Source organism: Artemia franciscana, chromosome 9 (assembly GCF_032884065.1).
Source record: "Artemia franciscana chromosome 9, ASM3288406v1, whole genome shotgun sequence".
Classification (NCBI taxonomy): domain Eukaryota; kingdom Metazoa; phylum Arthropoda; class Branchiopoda; order Anostraca; family Artemiidae; genus Artemia; species Artemia franciscana.
Genome location: NC_088871.1, coordinates 29,557,137 through 29,578,879, shown reverse-complemented (window position 1 = coordinate 29,578,879; position 21,743 = coordinate 29,557,137). Strand labels below are relative to the sequence as shown.

Sequence of the window (21,743 nt, the reverse complement as noted above, 5' to 3'; positions counted from 1 at the left end):
AAATTTCCTACAATGGGTTAGTATCGCTGATTTAGCAGAAACAGATTTGAATGACAGTGGATTATGCGGACTTTAATTTTTCCCTCTTTTTTTGCTACAATATTTTTCTTGGAACGTCCTTTATTTTGAATTTTTATTCATGCAAGAAAGATATTGGACATTGAAACTTTACTATGCTAACCAATGGTCACGCATTGTTTTACTCTCTTACTTATCTCTGTTCTTTTGTTACTTTATTGGTTCTTTTAGTTTTATTTGAATGTTTTGTTGTTGTTTTTTAGGAAGAGGTGATAAAACAGCGACCTGTCAAAAAGCGACGGAAAGCTGCGCAACTTGGATCAGATAGTGATTGAAATTTTAAACAACTGTGATGTTGCATTGTCAGTTTTTCTACGAAGAAATTTTTGTAACGTCATATGTTATACTTTTGGCGTTTTAACGGAAGTCTGTTCTATCATGTTTTTAATGCGCTCCCCTTTTTTCCGAGAAATTATATTGTTCAATTTTTTCATCTGTGTCTTTGCTATGTTTTTCCAAAATGAAATTTCTATTAGAGGTGAAGTGACAAGTATATTATATCTTTATCAAAGTTTACGCTCTTCTATAATTGAATTCCTTTTGCCAGCTATGATGAAAAAGACCTTTCAATGAAGTATGAGCCATTTCTATAATAGTCTTGGAGCATATATATTGTCGCTTTGGAACATATATTGAGTCTCGGAGCTTTGAAATTTCCCAAAATACGTTCGCTTGTTTTTCAGTAAAATAAAAATTCCTTGTTAGTTTGAGGTACCTGATGTGCAGACTTTCCAAAAAAAGGCATGGGTAAAAATCAAATTTGAACATTGAGTATAGATTAATTTAAAGTAATAATTGCCTGTAGGTGTCTTGCCAATGAGCTCTAGGGCTGTATAAAATAAAAAAAAAAATAAAAATATTATGTATGTCTTTGACGGATATGTGTTAGACCTGTCTTGTAGTATGTTGATTTTTCTCTTAACGCTGAGAAAATCTTACACAAACTCTATTAGGTTTGTCTAGAATTATTACCCGAAATTTATAGTATATAATACTGCTGTTGTGTTTGTTTGTTGTTGTTGTTTTGCTGTTGTTGTTTTTGGTGGTGGGGGGGGGGTCCGTTTTACGAAGAAAAACAATCGTCAAGAGTGTCGGAAGGGTGGCAGGATGTAAAAAAATTGTTAAGTATTTTATGGGAAGAAAAGCGGGAACTTGAATACGAACTACCATGTTCCTTATTCTGATTCCCAGATTCTCAAGATCGCTGCAAATAATAAATTGCTAATCTTGACTTAAAAAAAGACGCTTAGGGCTCTTCTGTCTTCACTTGAGTCCTTGGATATATTAGAAATCTATGGCTCAGATAGAAGAACAAGATGCAATAATGTTCTGTAATCTTTTACTGTTTAAACTTTGTTTATTTTGATGCTTAAGGTAATGAATCAAGAATCCCTATGAATTAACTCTTCGATATGCATTGACTAGTGATTATGGACGACAAAATTGTATATATAACCTACAGGTTATACAGGTTACACAAGTTCTCTCAGAAGTCTAACCGGACATCTGAGACAAATCAAGTTTTCCGCTATCTTTAGATGTCGTTTTAATGTCCCATTTGTGGCGTGGGTACAAAAATGTGCACTGCTCATCTACGCTTTACCTACCCAAGAGACTTTCGATGATGCATCCCTAATCCTGACGACTACTAAAAAAAAAAAAAAAAAAAAATGCTCATTACTTATCTACCCTCCGAATGTGGTGGAAATTGGTTATTGTCAATTTGCCAGAGTCGTGCTTTGATTGTTGTTAGACGAATTTGAGAAATAATCTGACTACAAAACATGATGGTGTTTTTTTTTTTTTTTTTTTTTTTTTTTTTTTTTTTTTTTTTTTTTTTTTTTTTTTTTGCCAAAAGTGCTGTCACAAATAATAGATTTGTCACTAGCTTTGAATAGTGAGTTAAATTAAAAGATGCACCAGAGAAAAAAAGTAATTTTTTAATTCCCAAAGCACAGAATTGTCACTTGAAAATTACAGAATTATTTTAGTCATTTTTTACGCTTATTTGAGGTTAAGCACTCTCAAGTTCCACATTAGACTACTCACAGAACACAAGATATTTTAAAGTTGACATGGCTTGTTTTGTTTCAGTAATTTCTAAAAAGTAGGCTTTGGAAGGGGAGGGGGGGTCGAAGCGGCCACATATCCAATTTATGTCTACAAAAATGTACAGATTGAAAGCTATTGCATGATCTTGCCCCAAAACAATGTGTAACATATCTATCTATCTGTAAAAAAGCTGGCGAAGCGAGTGTATTGAAGGGACCACCACCCCTCTTTATAGTTCAAGTTGTAATTTCGGGAAGTATTGGGGGGAGGGATGTGTAGAGCTTAAATTTAACGCAAGGACAGGGAGGCTAAAAGGTTTTTAATCTGATCCAACTAAACATTTTTATACTAAAAACCAATATGGAGCTTAAAATCAATTCACGGATAGAGTTTGACCAGAACACGTTTATTATGCATAGTTTTAATAATCTTCGCATGATCAAATCGGATCTTTTTGCCAGTATTGTGCTGACACAAACTCGAATGAGTATTAGTAAGCGACACCAAAACTTTTCCTATTGATGTAAACAACGGGACTTTATCAATTTTTAAAACACCCAAGTCAAAAGAAAAGCACTCCCTAATCCTCCTTCCACTGTCAAATACCCCACCTGGTATAAGATACTCAAAGAATATCATCCAGATAGTCTGTTGGATACACTAGCATAGTTACTTTTTATTCGATGGAGCTTTCAGTCTCGGAAATCCAGCCAAGGAAGTGTTAATATCATTTGTCAATTCTTTTATTGAGCAAGTTAGAATATATTAACCTAAAATGGATGTATAATTGAGAACCCAATGAAACATCATTTTACCTGTAATTAGTATCCATCTGCAAGGAAGAATCACTAGTCTGCTGCATGCAGCATTTTGCATATTTCAAAATGCAAAATTTTGAGTATTTCGTTTAAAAGCATTAAAAATAATAAAAAGTAAGGTACGAAAATTTCTTCATCACCTCTTGTGATACAACATTAGTAACCTAGTATAAACTTAGAGTTAAAGAACTTTTATATTTTTGAGATATGATGTTCAGTTTTAGGTTAATCTGAATTTTAGGTCAGTTCTAGGTCAATCTGAATTGGGCTCCAGTACAAGGGTCGCAAATTTGGACATTTTCCTAATCTTTTCACTTTTTTACCTCATTGCACTCTCCTCCACTGACGGGAATCGCACTCTTTTTGCTAATCATTTAGTTAAAATCCCTCCTTTTTGCACTCTTACGAGTTGACGATAGAAAAAGTGTCAGGGAAACCAAAAACTAAGCATATTTTCTATACGGGCTAACTTACTTTATTTTTGACAATAAGTTCCCTACCAAACTTTTGTGATTCAATCTCCTTTTTTTGAAAATACAATTCCTGCTATTTCAGTAGAATTTTAAGCCATTTCAATAGTTTTTCCTTAATAAAGGAGTGGTTAGAACAATAAAAAGGGCTGCGCTCATGGTGGCAATTGACTTGCACTCTTTTAAGCATAATTCTCTCTTCTTGAGCCTTAATTTACACACTTTTGAGAAATGGCAGCTAGCAACCCTGTTCGCCTTTTTTAAAACTGTAGTTTTATACAGTGCTATCTATACTATTTAAATTTATTTACATCTGCCTTACCCAAGTAGAATATTAAAATTGATAAAAGTGAAAAGCAGGGTTTGGTCCTATTCAAAATAGAAACATGGCCAAAACATATGACCACTTATTTAAGCTACTATTAATTGGTGATTCAGGCGTGGGGAAAACATGCATTCTATTTCGATTTTCTGAAGATGCGTTTAATTCCACATTCATATCTACCATAGGTTGGTACATCTGCATTTTGCTCTTAAAAAGGGTAGGCCTAGGTTTGGTTTGATCACCCAGTGCTAAGACAGTGCAGAGTCTTGGACAAGTGCTTTGTTAAAGTCTGTCTTCTCTAAGAATTGGCTACAGTTACCTAAACTTGAAATAGGTCTAATTTTAGATTTTTTTTTGGGGGGGGGGATAGCCTAGACTTGTTCAGATTGGCTGACCAATATCCTGGAAAATTCTTTTTGTGTCATTTAGCCTAACTTAAAGCAAAAGCTATCTTTAGGTAATATTTAAGGGAGTTTCACCTTCTAAAAAGCATGCTAGCAAATAAAATTAGCCTAGTAGGCCTACCATTAGACTCCTTATGTTATTCTATTTCCAAATATCATTGTCACTTCTGAGAATGCATCCCCCCTCCTATCCACTTGTGGTCCCAGACATAGCTCAAGGAATATGTAACAGGTTAAAGGTTGCTTTTGTTGACCAGATTGATTAGCCTATCATGTTTCCTTCCATTGTTGTCCATTTTTAAAGTTGTTTTGGGTGGTATATTGTTATTGGAAATACACATAGCCTACAAAACATCTACTAGACCCCGCAAAAATTAAAAAGGCTAATATTCAAGAGAAAATGTCTTAACAACTGATAACCTAAGTGATCAAACACCAGAGATAGAGATAGATAAGGCATATGGGTAAAATTCTAGTTAATTTACTACTTGCTATCTTGGAAAAGGCTTAGGTTAGGAAAATGAAATTTTCAGGGATAGGTCTACAGGCTAAAGTATGTCCCAGGAAGGTATTTTAAAGTAGGCTACCTACCTCCACTCCTCCCTCCAGAGGGCCCTGACCTTTGATGACCTTTAAAAATATGTGTGTTATAAAAGTAAAACCTAGCAAAATGGATCTTCTACTTAATTGAAGTAGCCTACAACAAAATTGTTTTCAGCCTCATAACTTTGCTCAATCCCATTTTATAAGGTTTTAAAGATATTTACTCAAATAGCAGGAATTGCATTTTCAGAACTAAAAGAGAGAAAAAGCAACTAGTAACTGAAAATTAAGGTAAAATGTTGTTTTGTCAAAATCAATAGGTATAGACCTGTCATGTAGGCAAATTTTAGGGTCCTCTAGAGGGAGAAGGAGTGGAGGTGGATACTTTAAAATACCTTCCCAGCTTCCTAATTTATCCCTGAATTTTTACTGACCTAACTAATCTGCTTCTGCTGATAGCAAGAATACCTTTAACTATAATACTATAATAGGTCTATATACTATTCCTTAGTATATACTTTTTTGGTAAATTTATGACTGTCCATATTATGACTTACCAATAAAGTAAATGTGCTACTCAATGCCTTTTTTATGCTCTTTACAAATACAATAATTGCTTCTATCACAAATTTAACTTTAAGCAATTTTGGCATAACCTAACCTTTTTATAAATAATTTTGGCACTGGGAAAATCTAGTATTATTTTGTCAGAAAACAACCAATAACTCATACTTTAATTGAAAATTCATCATTTTTAAGAGATCAAAAACTGCTTAAATATGAATTTCGCAATAGAAGCAATTATTTTATTTTTAAAGAGCATAAAAAAGGTACTGAGTGGTAGACTATGTTCACTTTATTAGTCAGTCAATAATATGGACAGTCATATATTTACCACTTTGTCAAATATCATGGTGGCTTTTCTGACAATATAGGCTACTATATCTTCCTGATGGTGATAATTTTGGCCTATTTATTGTAGGCTCTATCCTAAAATAAATTTCTGCAGTTATAATGAAATTTTGAATCATATACCAGTAAACTCAAACAATTACATCTACTATTTCTGATTTTTAGGGCTTATAGTAAATTTGGGGCAGTTTATACTACTAATCAACAAATAAGGCAAACATGTCACTTTATGGTTTTTTCATACTCTTTCTGAATGTGATAATTGCTTCACTTGGAAATTCAATTTTAAGCCCTTTATAGATCATCAAAGGTGATACCTCTTTCTCTTATTTTAGATACCACTTATATGCAGCTATAAGCACTTACTCTTGTTGAAACTGGTTTACCTGTAAATTGAAATCAACTGTGACAATATTGAGAATCAGAAAAGACATTGAAAATTTAATTTGAGTTATATTTTTTCATGTGAGGGGGAGTTAGTTTGAAGTATAGTTTGAGCTGGTGTTGGAATGTGTAAACTACAATCATTCTGCATATGATGAAGTAAGAATTGTAGTTTTTAACTCTTTTATATAGCAAAAATTAAGAGAAAAAGGTATCATCTTTGAGGGTCTGCAATGGGTTTAAAATCAAATTTCCAAGTAAAGTGATTATTATATTCAGAAAGAGCATAAAAAAGGCATCAAGTATTATGTACACCTTATTTTTAGGTCAGTAATATAAACTACCCTAAATTTACTGGGCTTTGTCATTGGCTTTAATTTTTGAAAAAGCAATTCCTGTCATTTCAGTAAAATTTTTGCCATCTCATGGGTTGTTTCCTAAATTTAATAAAAAATATACAGATCTTTAAAACTTTATCTTAGACAGTGCAGTAGTGCTGCCTAAGTAAAGAGTAGAGTGGATACAGTGCATTATTTATTTTTATTCTTTTCTGACTAAGGCACTTTGTATAGAAGTTGTTGTATAAACTTTGAAAGAAGCTCATTCAATTGGAAATTTGAAAGTTTTAGTACCCTTTTAAGATTTAAAAGTGATTAGAGGTCAACCATCCTCCATACCAGTCATTCCACCAAACACATCCTACTAAATTTGGAAGTTGCCATTTTTTCGGTATAGTTGAAAGTCCAGTAATTATCTGTTTGGGGATGTCAGCTCTGCACAACCCTCAGAGCAAGGGTTGTAAGACATGCCCTGGGGTATATAAGGTTTTATCTTTACTTTCAATAGAGATCAAGGGCAATCATATGAGCTTTTCAAAGAATGTTGAGGGGAGTGTTGAACTAAATCAAACATATTATGTACATACTGATTGTCAAAAGGGCATAGCTCTGGAATAACTGAGTATATTAATTTGGAACTTTCAAGAAATAATAAAGGAGATGATCAGATGACCAAAAAGGTATTATTTGTATGATGCTGCTACTACTACCACTAAAAGTACTGCTTCTGTAGCAAGTACTGTCAAGGCTGTGGATATAATGAAATGAACATCTGAGGAAACATGAAGAGGAAACTAAATCAAATCATTCTACATGTATACAAATTGTTGATACAGGCATATCGGCAATATTTTTAGAATGGCCCAGTGTATCAAGACAAATCATCTGGGACAGAATGAGGGGGATGTTCAACTGACTGGATGAAAGACAACATGTACCTGCTACTACTCCTATTAATACTGCTGCTACTACTGTTACTACTTCTATTGATACAACACTATTACTGCTACTTGACCAAATATTGAGGGGGGATGCTTAAAAATCAATTGACTGAAAGGTAAAATGTGCATGCCATTGCTACCACTGCTTCTTTTACTGCTACAACTTCTACTACTGCTAAATTACTCCAACTACTACTTCAATGCAATTATTTGTAAAGGTAAGAGTATTAAGATGAAAAGGAGGTGAAAAAAGCACATCAGCAATTTTTGGAACAGCTTACTATATAAAGATTAAACTTCTGTGTTACCATGAAGGGATATTCAACTGACCAAAAGGCAACATGTACATGCTACCACTTTTATTAGTACTGCTGCTACTACTGTTACTAGTTATTAGTGCTGCTAATACAGCACTGCCACTTTTACTACTACCACCACTACTATTATGATACTAGTATTATTAAGGCTAAGTATGTGAAAGTGAAAATTTGAGAGAATGTTGAGGGGAGATTTTAACTAAATCAAGAGACACTATATACATGCAGATTGTCAAAAGGGTGTATCTTAACAATTGATTTGGTTATTTGCAAGTTGCAAGTATGAACTTGCAGAGATTGCTTAAAGGGGAAGATCAATTGACCCATAGGCAATTTTACCTTAATATACACTTCAGAGCATAAAGATCCATCTTGATCCCTGAATTGCTCCATGCTTGATGATGTGAATGATCAAACATCAAATGCATACCACTGGTAATTCTGGGGAACATCATTCCATTTGACATCTAATAACTTCTTGAAAGCTTTATCATTGGAAATGGTTCATATGTTAATGGCAGAGGTGGATGTTGCAGCAATTATTGAAGTTTGCACCTAAAAACACCTTGTCAGCCTTATCACCAGATGAAACCCAAATTAATTGTTATCAACTCTTCTAGCCTGAATTCCCCACTTTGTCACAGAAAAGTGTGTTTATACATAAGAGATAGACTAAATGTAAGTCTCATACATTTTAATTCTCTTACTACTGTTGGAATTGGGTCTGTTTGGACAAAATACACAATCAAACAATCTCAATTGTAGCAGATGTTGTTTGTAGAAGCCTCTGTGGTCCCTGTGTTTTGGGCTCAGAATCTAATTTTGCTGCTATGTTGTTAAACACAATGTCCAATTTTGTAAGTTATGATCTTGTCCTTCTGGGGGACTATAACTTTCATGAAATCCAATGGATTGATGGATCTGGTTTTTGCACTAGAGATTTTCCTTTTTGTCTGCCCTCTCTGATAATTCATCCTGTCAAACAATTTCACAACCAACTTGTTTCAGGGAAGGTCAATAAGAGTTCCATACATGGGAAATTAACAGCCAACAGGGCGGAAAAGAGTTTTGTACCTGGGGAATTAATGGCTGATTTAGGAGAAAAGAGTTCTATACATGGGAAATTAACAGCTGACAGGGTGGAAAAAAGTACTATACCTGGGGAGTTAATGGCTGACATGGTGGAAAAGATTTCCATGCATGGGAAATTAACAGCCAACAGGGTGGAAGAGAATTCCATACCTGGGAAAATAATGGCTGACATGGCAGAAAAGAGTTCTGTACATGGGAAATTAACATCTGTTAATTCCCCAGGTATGGAACTCTTTTCCACCCTGTAAGAAACTATTATTGAAGGGGTTACTGGGAAGCTCACTGACTGCTGTGCTAGCATAATCTTTTAAGATCCTGTCCTTTTTATCATAGGATTTCCTTCTCTGATACTAATAATAATAAAACAAAAAATTTTATTTTTAAATTCCTGACATGGTCATGCTGATCAGCAGCAATTCTTGTGATAATAAAAAGAATAATGAACTAAAGCAAAGGAATATATGCAATTATTGGCAAGTGAGTGCAGAATTAATAATCTTGACAAACAAGGGAACAAAACTACTTGTGTATCACATATGCTGTGTTGATACTTGTTGAGCTACATTTTGCAGGATCCTTTGGTGCAAAGTGAGATGCTCATGGGGGAGGATTTCATGAAGCCATAGATTTTCCAAAATACCAACACCAAATTTAAGACAATTCATCAAGGTGTATCAAAAGAGTTGTAAGTTAAAAATGTTTTAAAAGGGAGTAAATAGGGAATTTGGGAGATTTATATACTACCAGAAAAAACCTGGTATTGGATCCTTTCCAGGCAATCCTTCTGGTCTGAAGTCAGGCTGTAATGCCAAATGGGACAAGCATATTCTACCAGCCTCCAGGGAATGTTCTTGCATGATTACCAATTTAACTGTTGAGATGCTGGTGGTAATTAGCTGTCCAACTAATGTGATATCTCACCCTGTATCCTAGAGTAAATAAAACATTTTTTTTAATATTTGGTATATTCTATTGAACTTTTTATATGCAATGCTATGATATATCTCAAGGTATTTTAAGAAACACCTTGGGGATGGAGTGGTAATGTTTAGTTTCATCAACAGTAATGAGAACCTAATGTCTGCTTGGTTTAAAGCTTGTTTAATGTGTTTTTATAATGAATGGTAACATTCCTGTGCATGGTCTCTCTGAACTAACGCCATGCAATTTAATTTGATTTTTCGTTCAAAACTGACCAAATATAACATTTGCTACTATGAGAGCTGTATTCCATCCTCCCCTCCCCTAGTGGGACTGGATCTAGCCCTGGGCAATATTAAAACTTTGCTGATCCTGTTAGTTTGCCTTGTTTTTTACACTTATTTCTCATTAGCAGTTTGTCAGTTGGCTTGTAATAGAAAATAATATCAATTAAAAAAAAAAAAAAAAAAAAATCAAAACTGGTGAAGTTTTATAATTGGCAAATAAAACAAGAATTAAAATAAAGAAAAAAACGGGTATAATGTTTCAAATAAGACCATAGAAAATAACAAAGAAACCTGGTTTTCACTAACAGTTCAGTAATAAAAGCCCAAATATTTTGGCTTCACTGCTGGAAGTTTATATCAATGAAAAAAAGCATCAAAACCAACTAAACTAAATTAAAGAAAACACATAAAGAAAAGAAAAAAAAAAAACGAAAACACATCTTAATAGTGTCCAATACGAAAATGGTCTTCATGGAAATAGAAATAAATCCAGTTTATGGATTTTACAAATGTTGAAGTGAGCTTTTGAGCATGATTTAAGATTATGTAGACAAAGACTAAACCTAAAATTTCTGCAACTAAAAAATGTCTATGTATAAAAATTAAAAATCTCTGGGTCCTAATAAGATTGGCTTAAGTAAAACAGTCTTAACCTTTTTGAAGACGACATTTGTCTTCAGTCTTTATAAAACAAATTCACTAAAAAATACTAAAGAAACATAATTAATTTGTAGTAGTACAAAGAAACAGCTCTGGTAGTAAATATTATTTGGGATTGGATGTGAATAATGATAGAAATGAACTTGAGGATATTCCTTTCATTAGAACTAAAATAGGACTATTATAGTATGATGTTTTTGTTATCAACTGCCATTAAAAAAAAAAAAACACCACTTATTGAAATTTTGTATGCTTAAAAAAATATAGATAAAGAAAAAGTTATCAGGACATTGTGAAATTTGTGGAATCCTATAAAAACTGGACTCTTTTTTCTCCTATATGAGACACAATGGCAGCGCCTGTTCTTATTTTTAATTTGTTGTATGTAATTATTATAGTTTAAACCAGGAGTGGCCAACACTAATTATCTTGCTTGCCACTTTGGAAATGCATCATAACTGTGTCGGTTGCATATAAAATTATATATATATCTATTAGATTTAGAGCTATTATAGGTATTTTTTAGAATGACAAATTGAAAAATAATAAATTTTCATTAATTATGTTTACTATTATTTTTCCATATAAACATAGATAATATAATGATTACTAAATGCACATTGTAAAAAATATATAATATTAAAAATAAAAAAATAACAAAGAAAGCCATGGAATAATATTTATTTCACTAGTTTGATATTGGTTTCTCCCCTTTTTCACTTTGCTTTTGCAAGTTGATCTCAATTTGGGTATTTGCACATCGTAATTGGTGTTGAAGGTTAGTGTCCATTATGCTAGGTTGAAATGGACATCAGTGTAGAATATTATAGGGGGGAAACCTAATAAATAGTAGATATTTGAGGATGATCCAAAAATTTTACTCCTCAAATATGCTGAGCCAAGAAATATTTTTGGAAATCAACTAAGTACTCCTTTGACTTCTGATTTTTTTTTTCATCCTTAAACAATGATGTTTGATTTGATTTTGTTTTGAAACATAGGACTATTTTCTCCTCTTTTATTGTTAACTAACTATTTGATAAATTAAAAATAGAGATTTATAATCAGGTCTAGAATATTAGCTGTAGGAGCAAAGAAACCCGAAACTCCTGTTCTAGGCTACAAATAACTTGTTGACTAGTGTCATGATCAATGTGGCCGCTTCTTAACACAAGGATTTGTCGTTCTTGCAATTTGTCTAAAGAATCCTTTTCCAATAAAAATGGAAAATTACTGCCTAAAAACGAGTTTTCCTTGCTTTCATTTTCACCTCCAATGTCTACCTGTTGAGTAGTTAGGTAACTTTAATTGACAATTTTGAACAGGATAATGTCTTGATTTAGATTAGAAATGCAAAGCAGGTTAATTTGGACTTCTATTGTTATTCTTTCAGGCATTGATTTCAAAATAAGGACAATAGAAATAGATGGGAAAAGAATAAAGCTGCAGATATGGTAAGTTTTTTTTTTAAATTGAGACATAATTTATTCACAAAAAATTCACCTAAAAAGCATGAAGCTCAATAACCTGGGCTGGAATTATTATTTTTACTTATATTATAATCAACGTAATAGCATTTGCTTCCTAAAGAGTGATGTGTTTCGAATACATTTTATTTATTTGTCTCTTGGGTCATCATATAGAATATATGGTTGTGGAAAGTACAGGAGTCTGCTCGTTTGATTGCTTATTCTGATATTTAGGGCTATTTCTAAGGTTCAAAACCAATTGATTCGTATCAATGCATATTTGCCACCAGGGGTCCCCAGACTCCTATAAGGTGTCGGATCAAAATTTAAAATTAACCAATTTAATTGGAATGGTACCCCAAGGGGCTGTATAATGAGGAGCAACCCTAGGGGCAAGGGACCCAAATTATGTAGATAGTTTGTACAAAACAGGTGCTTTATACATTAATTTAAATTTTTTTTTCTCAATATTGATTTTTAATGAAAAGTATAGCATTACTGCATATACACAAAGTTAATTACAACAAAACTTATAAAATATTAGTTATATTTTTTATCTCTTTAATATGCATTAGATTGAATAAAAAAAGAACCTCTATTCCCAATAGGCTAAAATAGCTAGCCTACGTGTTGCAGGGCCTCCTCTCTCAAGGAGTGATGATCCTTAAGGCTTAAGACATGTTTGTTGTTAAACGTCATATAAAAACTTATTTGTTGCAACGATTCTGGAAACTAATAGAAACTCAAACTCAAAGCTAGTATCTGATAATAATGATGAAAATATGATGGATCTTTTGACTATTTCTGACAAAGTGGCTTTTTTAAAATATTGATTGGTGGTAAGGGGAGGCTTTATCTAAAAGGGGGGATGTGCTTGTTGTCCTCCAATCACTCTTCATTATCTCCCTCAACATACACTGCAAGTTTCAACTTAATATCCTTTGCTGTTCCTTGGATATTGCTGAAATGCCCTTTTGACAACAAGCATCAAGAGAGTGTGCTTTACGTGTTTACAAATAGAAGCGCCACCCCAACGCTTAGTTGGTGGGGGCGCTTCGCCCCCCCCAATCCCCCCCGCCCGCGTAAGTCGTTACGCGCCATTGTAGTTGTGTCCCTGTATCCCACCTGTGAATATATATATATATATATATATATATATATATATATATATATATATATATATATATATATATATATATATATGTATATATATATATATATAGATATATATATATAGATATATATATAGATATATATATATATATATATATATATATATATATATATATATATATATATATATATATATATACTAGCTGTTGGGGTGGCGCTTCGCGCCCCATCCCCCCCCCAAGCCCCCCCCGCGCGCGTAAGTCGTTACGCGCCATTGTAGTTGTGTCCCTATGTCCCCCCAAGCCCCCCGCGCGCGTAAGTCGTTACGCGCCATATTAGTTACGCGCCATTGTAGTTGTGTCCCTATGTCCCACCTGTGAATATAGATAGATAGATATATATATATATATATATATATATATATATATATATATATATATATATATATATATATATATATATATATATATATATATATATATATATATATATATATATATATATATATATATATATATATGTTTTTAACTACGTAAAACTTGCGAATATACAACATTCTTTGCTGTCCCATTGTCTGTGCATATAAATAGATTGTCAGGTTTACCGACTCTTGAACATGCAACATATAATGGTCCATGGGAAAACAATCCGTATTCAGATCTATACCTCATGATTCTAATGATTGCCCTTGAGCTTTGTTGATGGTGATTGCTAATCGACCATTCCCTGAGTCGCCATCGTCATTTATATATCCCCCTGTGCACCCCGGCGTCCCCTTTGTAGTTATGTCCCTGTGTCCCGGTCGTCATTTGTGTCCCGGTGTCCCAGTCTGTGATTTCTCTTTGAGTGTCCCGGGCGTCATTTATATTCCTTGTGTCCCGGTCGTCATTTGTCAGGTTTACCGACTCTTGAACATGCAACATATAATTGTCCATGGGAAAAACAATCCATATTCAGATCTATACCTCATGATTCTAATGATTGCCCTTGAGCTTTGTTGATGGTGATTGCTAATTGAACAATCCCTCTGTCCCGGTCGTCATTTATATTCCCAGTATCCCGGTCGTCATTTGTGTCCCAGTGTTCCAGTCTGTAATTTCTCTTTGAGCGTCCCGTTCGTCTTTGTTTGATGGTGAGCTTTGTTGCCCCTTGAGCTTTGTTGATGGTGATTGCTAATCGAACATTGCCTGTGTCCGCGTCGTCATTTATGTCCCCCCTGTGCCCCCGGCGTCACCGTTGTAGTTGTGTCCCGGTCGTGTTTTATATTCCCTGTGTCCCGGTCGTCATCCCGGTATACATTCGTTTTCGAATTGGTATATGATGAAATAAATTTTTAATTTTTTCCCTTTTTTTCCTTTTAGTTTTTTTTTATTGGTTTTGACCTTTTTTTAGGTTTTTTAGTTTTTTCTTTTTTCTTATTAGATTTTTTTGAAGTTTTTATCGTTTTAGTTTTTTTATTTTTTTAGTTTTCTTTTTCTCCTTTATTTTTCAGTTTTTTTCCTTTTTTTAGTTTTTTTTCTTTTTTAGTTCTTTTAGTTTTTACCTTTTTTAGTTTTTTTTAGTTTTTTAGATGAAAATTTTTTTTAGTTTTTTTTCCTTTTTTTCTTTTTAGTTTTTTATTGGTTTTTACCTTTTTTTTAGCTTTTTTAGTTTTTTTCGTTTTTCTTTTTACTTTTTTTTTTAGTTTTTATCTTTTTTATTTTTTTTTATTTTTATTCTTAATTTTATTAGTTTTCTTTTTCTCTTCTATTTTTTAGTTTTTTCCTTTTTTTTAAGTTTTTTTTTTAGTTTTTAGTTTGTTTAGTTTTTTTGTTTTTTTTAGTTTTTTTAGTTTTTTTTAGTTTTTTTTTTCAGTTTTTTAGCTTTTTTATTTCTTTATTAGTTTTTAGTTTTTTTTTGTAGTTTTTGCCTTTTTTTACTTTTTTCAGTTTTTTTTTAGTTTTTAGTTTTTTACCTTTTTTAGCCTAACCAGGATTTGAACCTAGGACCTTCATTCTCCGTTCTGACACCCTCTCTCACCGAGTGACTACTCCAGCATGTTCATTTTGGTGTTTTAAATGGTATATTATTAACCAAATTAATGTGTTTTACAATATACTAAGCATCGTCATAACAAACATGACGACAACTAATTTCATGACGTCAGCCGACACAGAAACATGACGTCACCTGATCCACAGATCCACAGACAGACAACTTATTTTTATATATATAGATATATATTTTTAACTACGTAAAACTTGCGAATATACAACATTCTTGGCTGTCCCATTGTCTGTGCATATAAATAGATTGTCTGGTTTACCGACTCTTGAACATGCAACATATAATTGTCCATGGGAAAAACAATCTGTATTCAGATCTATACCTCATTATTCTAATGATTGCCCTTGAGCTTTGTTGATGGTGATTGCTAATCGAACATTCCCTGTGTCGCCGTCGTCATTTATATATCCCCCTGTGCCCCCAGGCGTCCCCATTGTAGTTGTTTCCCTGTGTCCCGGTCGTCATTTGTGTCCCGGTGTCCCAGTCTGTAATTTCTCTTTGAGTGTCGCGGTCGTCATTTATATTCCCTGTGTCCCGGTGTCCCGGTCGTCATTTTTATCCCGGTCGTCATTTGTCGTCATTTATATTCCCTGTGTCCCGGTCGTCATTTGTATCCCGGTGCTTTGTTGATGGTGATTGCTAATCGAACATTCCTTGTGTCCCGATCGCTTTCTCCTTGAGTGTCCCGGTCGTCATTTGTGTCCCGGTGCTTTGTTGATGGTGATTGCTAATCGAACATTCCTTGTGTCCCGGTCGCTTTCTCCTTGAGTGTCCCGGTCGTCATTTATATTCCCTATATCCCGGTGTCCCGGTCGTCATTTGTGTCCCGATGTCCCGGTCTGTAATTTCGTCAGTCGACAAACATGACGTCAGTCGACACACAAACATATTGTCACTCGACAGACACACAGACAACTATATATATATATATATATATATATATATATATATATATATATATATATATATATATATATATATATATATATATATATATATATATATATATATATATATATATACATATATACATTTATATGTATATATTCGCCACCGCGTCCTGGCATTCAGCAGGCTTCTATATATGGATTCTTGCTGTCGGCTGTCTTCTAAATGTTGACAATTTTAGCCTTTTCTTGTTGTCATGGTGTCCTAACGTACCTTAAATAGAAGTAGAGCCTTTGTAATATTACGTTTTTTTTATGTCACTTGGTACAAAGTACAGACCAACAAATTCTGTTGGTCTGTCACTCTGTTGGTCCCGGTTTTACTACTTTGGGCACTTCCAGGTAAGCTAGGACGATGAAATTTGGCAGGCGTATCAGAGACCGGACCAGATTAAATTAGAAATAGTCGTTTTCCCTATTTGACCATCTGGAGGGGAGTGGGTGGAAGGTTAATTTGGAAAAATAGAAAAAATCAAGTATTTCTAACTTACAAAGGGGTGATGGGATCTTTATGAAATTTGATGTTTGGAAGGATATTGTGTCTCAGTGCTCTTATTTTAAATTCTGACCAGATGTGGTGACATTGGGGGGAGTTGGAGGGAGGAACCTAAAATCTTGGAAAACGCTTAGAGTGAGAGGGATCGGGATGAAACTTGGTGGGAAAAATAAACAGAAGTCCTAGATACGTGATTGACATAACCGGAACGGATCTGCTCTATTTGGGGGAATTGGGGGGGGGGGGTAGTTCTGAAAAGTTAAAAAAATGAGGTATTTTTAACTTACGGAGGAGTGATCAGATCTTAATGAAATCTCATATTTAGAAGGACCTCGTAACTCAGATCTCTTACTTTAAATCCTGACCAGATTCAGAGTCATTAAGGGGGGGGGGACCGGGAATCTTGGGAAACACTTAAAGCAGAGAGATTAGGATGAAACTTGGTGGGAGGAATAAAAACATGTCCAAGATACGTGACTGACATAACCGGACCGGATCCGCCCCTCTATGGTGGATTTGGGGTGGGGGGAGGGAGTAATTTGGAAAAATTGGAAAAAATGGGGCATTTGTAACTTACGAACGGGTGATCAGATCTTAATGAAATTTGATATTTAGAAGGATCTTGTGCTTTAGAGCTCTTATTTTAAATCCTGACCAAATCCGCTCACATTGGGGGAGTAGGGAACAGAAATCTTGGAAAACGCTTAGAGTTGAGAGATCGGGATGAAACTTGATGGGAAGAATAAGCACAAGTTATACATACGTGATTGACAAAATTGAAACGAATATGTTCACTTTGGAGGAGCTGGAGGGTTGTTGATTTGGAAAAATTAAAAAAATTAAGGAATTTTTAATTTAAGAACGGGTGACCGGATCATAATGAAATTTCAAATTTAAGAAGGAACTCGTGTCTCAGAGCTGTTATTTCAAATCCTGACCAGATCTGTTGACATTGGGGGGAGTTGGAGGGGGAAACCGGAGATCATGGAAAACGCTTAGAGTAGAGAAATCGGGATGAAACTTGGTGGGTAGAATAAGCAAATGTCGTAGATACGTGGTTGACGTAACCGTACTGGATCCACTCTCTTTGGGGAAAGTAGGGGGTGGGGTTCAGAGCTTTGGAGAGTTTGGTGCTTCTGGACGTGTTAGGACGATGGAAATTGGTAGGCGTGTCCGAAAGCTGCACAAATTGACTTGATAAAGTTGTTTTCCCTGATTAGACCATCTGAGGGGCTGAAGGGAGAGGAAAAAATAGAAAAAACGAGGTATTTATAACTTACGAGTGGGTGATCGGATCTAAATGAATTTTGATAATTAGAAGGACCTTGTGACTCAGATCCTTATTTTTTTATTATATTATTACCCAGCCGGCATTAAGCCTCCGATTTTCCTTTTAAGTCAATGTATTGATTCTTAGAATTTTGCTAGAGCTGATACCATATGAGCTCTTGGCTCGTCCGGCCTCGTCACAAGTGCCATATGAGCTCTTAGCTCTTGTTTATTCGACCTTCCACTTTTCTTTCAGCTTGTCTTTTGTCGTTATGAAGGACATATCGCTGAACCTTTGTTCATTTTAATTGTTGAGGTGGTGGGACAAAAACTCATTTTTCTTCCAACGATTTATCTAGTCCAGGTTTCTGATTTTCATAGGTATGGTAGGCATTGATAACCTTATTCATGTCAAAATGCAAAGCTTAATAATCATCGCTATGATTTTCAATTCTTTGGTTCGTTTTACCCGGCTTGTAATTCGTCACTATGAAACACATCTCATCGAACCTTTGTTTTTTAACAAAGGTATGGTAGACAATGATGACCTTATCCATGTTGAAATCTCTAACCCAATCATCCTCCCTATCATTTTCAATTTTGACACGTTTTGATTCTTGCTGTCCAGGATGATTTTCACTGACTGGCTCACATGTTTGGTGTCGCATGTCTTTTAACCGCGTGTGTCTTTGCTTTTCATTTTTAACTTGCTCTCATGCTCTATGAAAGACATGGCATGGAACCTTTTATTTCTTTCAAGGCGGTGATTAAGTGAACTTGAAAACATCGAGCTTCAAAATTGAAGTTAGGTTAGCCTTCTGTCTTTTAATACTCTAGAGACCGCCGATTGTCAAAACTTCAAAGAGCATCAATTATCAAGTCTTGTGAAAGGTTTTGATAGACAGCTTCCTTTGGTGAGATACTTCAGCCGACAAATATTAATATATTTGGCTGCGTCTTGCAAAGCTTGACTAAATGGCTTTCTCATAGTTTTGATCGAATGATTTTGAGAAAAAAAGGAGCGGGGAAGGAGGTCTAGCTGCCCTCCGATTATTTGGTTACCTATAAAGGCAACTAGAACTTTTTATTTTTTAAGAATTTTTTTATTAGTAAAAATAAATTTTATTAGTTAAATATATACGTAACTTACAAATTAGCTTAAGTAAGGAACTTCTGTATTCTCATATTTTTATTACATATATGAGGGGGTTCACCCCCTCGTCAGTACCTTGCTCTCCACGCTAAAGCTTAAATTGTGTCCCGATTTCATAAGAATGACCCCTGAATCACAAAAGCCGTAGAATAAATAATTGAAATTTATAAAAACACTTTAGCGTAAAGAGCGAGGTATTAGGAGGAGGTGAGCCCCTCATATGCGTAATAATTTCTGTTCCTTTTAAGTTTTAATGCTGCTCCTTACTTTCAGTTGAAAAAAACTTTGTCATATTTATTTTTTCATTGTTTTTTTAAATAATACTAAAAAATCTTGCGCTCCCTTCATGGAAATTTTCTTCCCCGTGACAAATTCCTCCAGGAATAGTTCCCCCAGCATACCCCTCTCTTCTCAACCCCTGCCCCCAACCAAATGAAAACGCCTGTACACTTCCCAATAATCATTACTATATGTAATCACTGGTCAGTATTTGTAACTTGTAGCCCCTCCCACGGGGACTGTGGGGGAGTAAGTCGTCCCAAAAGACAGTTATAAGGATCTTCGACTACGCTGAATAAAATGGCTATCTCAGAACTTTGATCCGGTGACTTTGGGAAAATAATTAGCGTGGGACGGGGGCCTAGGTGCCCTCCGATTTTTTTGGTCACTGAAAAAGGGCACTAGAACTTTTCATTTCCGTTAGAATGAGCCCTTTTGCAACATTTTAGGACCACTAAGTCAATACGATCACCCCTGAAAAAAAATAATAAACAAACACACATCTGTGATCTGCCTTCTGACAAAAAATACAAAATTCCACATTTTTGTAGATAGGAGCTTGGAACTTCTACAGTAGGATTCTATGACTTTTAGGGGTTGTTTCCCCCTATTTTCTAAAATAAAGCATGTTTTCTCAGGCTCGTAACTTTTGATGGGTAAGACGAAACTTGATGAAGCTTATATATTTGAAATCAGCATGAAAATGCAATTCTTTTGATGTAGCTATTGGTATCAAAATTCCATTTTTTTTAGTTTTGGTTACTATTAAGCCGGGTCGCTCTTTACTACAGTTCGTTACCACGAACTGTTTGATAAAGTTGGAGGACAAGCAATATAAACGAAGGTATTTTATTTCAAATTATAATAAAATTAATTATATAAATACAAAGAAGGATAGAATGTCAGGAAAATGAATTTTCTTGTTACCGGTACTAGACCATTAATCTTATAAGTACGGCTCTCGTATTGGAAGCCCCCGTGGAACTCTGGGATCGACAAGCTCTGGGATAAAGCATCCATGAAGAATCCTTTTAGCTTGGGAAAAATCTTTTCGGTCCAAAAGTCTGGATCGTGGTCTATCTTTTCAATGTAGAAGTCTTTCTGGGTAAAAATCATGAAAAAGCAAGTATCTAGCTGAGTACATTCAAGCTGACATTGTACTTGGTAAAAGTAGTCGTGGCCTCGTTTGAGGTTGACCAGTCCATTCTTTCCAACTTCCATGCAACAGTCCGCCTTAGCCTCTTTTCGGTTCTTTATCCACTCGCCTATCTCCATATTTTTCGCAGTTTCTGGACACTATTTCCAAAAGTGCTCTTTTTCTGCACGGCATAATTACTAAGTAATCTGGACTGGCACCAATGAAGCCATGCTCATAGTGCACAAAAAAACCGCATCGCTCCACTTTAAATCTGGTCGATTCTTCAAACTTTTTTGCAGCTACTGGTTCAAATGTATGCCCGTAAATCATTGCTTTGGTCACTTTTGATGGCGCATAAAGAAGTTTTTGCACCAAGTGGGTTACAATCTTCGTCCTTCGCTTGGCTATAGTTCCGGCCCATGAAGCCGTTATTCTGTCCCTGCGTACTGCACACCAGCTTCCGTCGTCTTCTCCTTGTAGGCGAGTCGCAGCTTCTATTTCTTGAATTTGTTCAGTGCTGCACTCTAGCCGTTGTAAAAAGGCACTCTTCATTATTTTGAAGTCAACAGCTGCAAGATCAGGAGTTGTTGCGTTTGGCCCATACTTCCCATCAGGTTCATTTACTTTCTTCTGCTTCAGTATTTCATTGCGACAAGTCATTGACTTTCGAGCCCTCTTCTTTAGAGCTCTTAGCCTAGATTTTCTCATTGAAAGTTTTGTCATCGCTCGAGGTGGTATCCTTCCTGTGATTTTTCTATATATATGAAGCCTTCCTAGCTCTCCTTTACTATATTTAACACCAGCAGCTGCTACTCGAGAATTATATCGACCATTTTGAATCACGAGGAATTGCTTCCCTCCTATTAATTTTGCAACTATACTCATAAAGTACTCAGCTAAGTTGCTTGTATTATTCCCAATCAGTAGTCGTGCTCTTCTTGTTAGAGTTTCAAATGCTTGTAGGACATGGCAGAGGAATATCATAGAGGGACAATCCGTAAGAGGCACTTTGCTACCCGAGTCTTTACAGAGCCCAGGGGATTTTGTGTGATCACCACTGAAGAAATGGTGAGCAATGGCATTAAGAGCCTCTATTAATTCTTTTGCGCCTTTGCCTTCTTGGCTAATTCGGATGATCGTTGCCCGGGCGTACCCACTTAGCTTTTTAATCATTATTGGAGTTAGCCTTTTTGAGCATTCTTGGCCACCAGTCTTCCTTTTGTTATACAATCGCGATGTAAGGCATTTGCAGGCATGATTTACGCATTCCACTTTCTCAATCATCCGTCCG

The 21,743-nt window shown here is 34.9% G+C and overlaps 2 protein-coding genes across 2 annotated transcripts in view; both read left to right on the top strand.

The window, feature by feature from the left end:
* Window positions 1-511, top strand: part of LOC136031258 (integrator complex subunit 3-like) — a 69,242-nt gene extending 68,731 nt beyond the window's left edge. Inside the window, exon 17 of the mRNA XM_065710678.1 lies at window positions 282-511. Coding sequence (XP_065566750.1) covers window positions 282-353 — 72 coding nt within the window. The 3' untranslated portion in view covers window positions 354-511. The remainder of the gene's footprint in view (window positions 1-281) is intronic.
* A 3,225-nt stretch (window positions 512-3,736) lies between these two features.
* LOC136031250 (ras-related protein Rab-8A-like) overlaps window positions 3,737-21,743 on the top strand; it is a 44,436-nt gene continuing 26,429 nt past the window's right edge. The window contains exons 1-2 of the mRNA XM_065710664.1: window positions 3,737-3,928; window positions 11,936-11,996. Coding sequence (XP_065566736.1) covers window positions 3,805-3,928; window positions 11,936-11,996 — 185 coding nt within the window. The 5' untranslated portion in view covers window positions 3,737-3,804. The remainder of the gene's footprint in view (window positions 3,929-11,935; window positions 11,997-21,743) is intronic.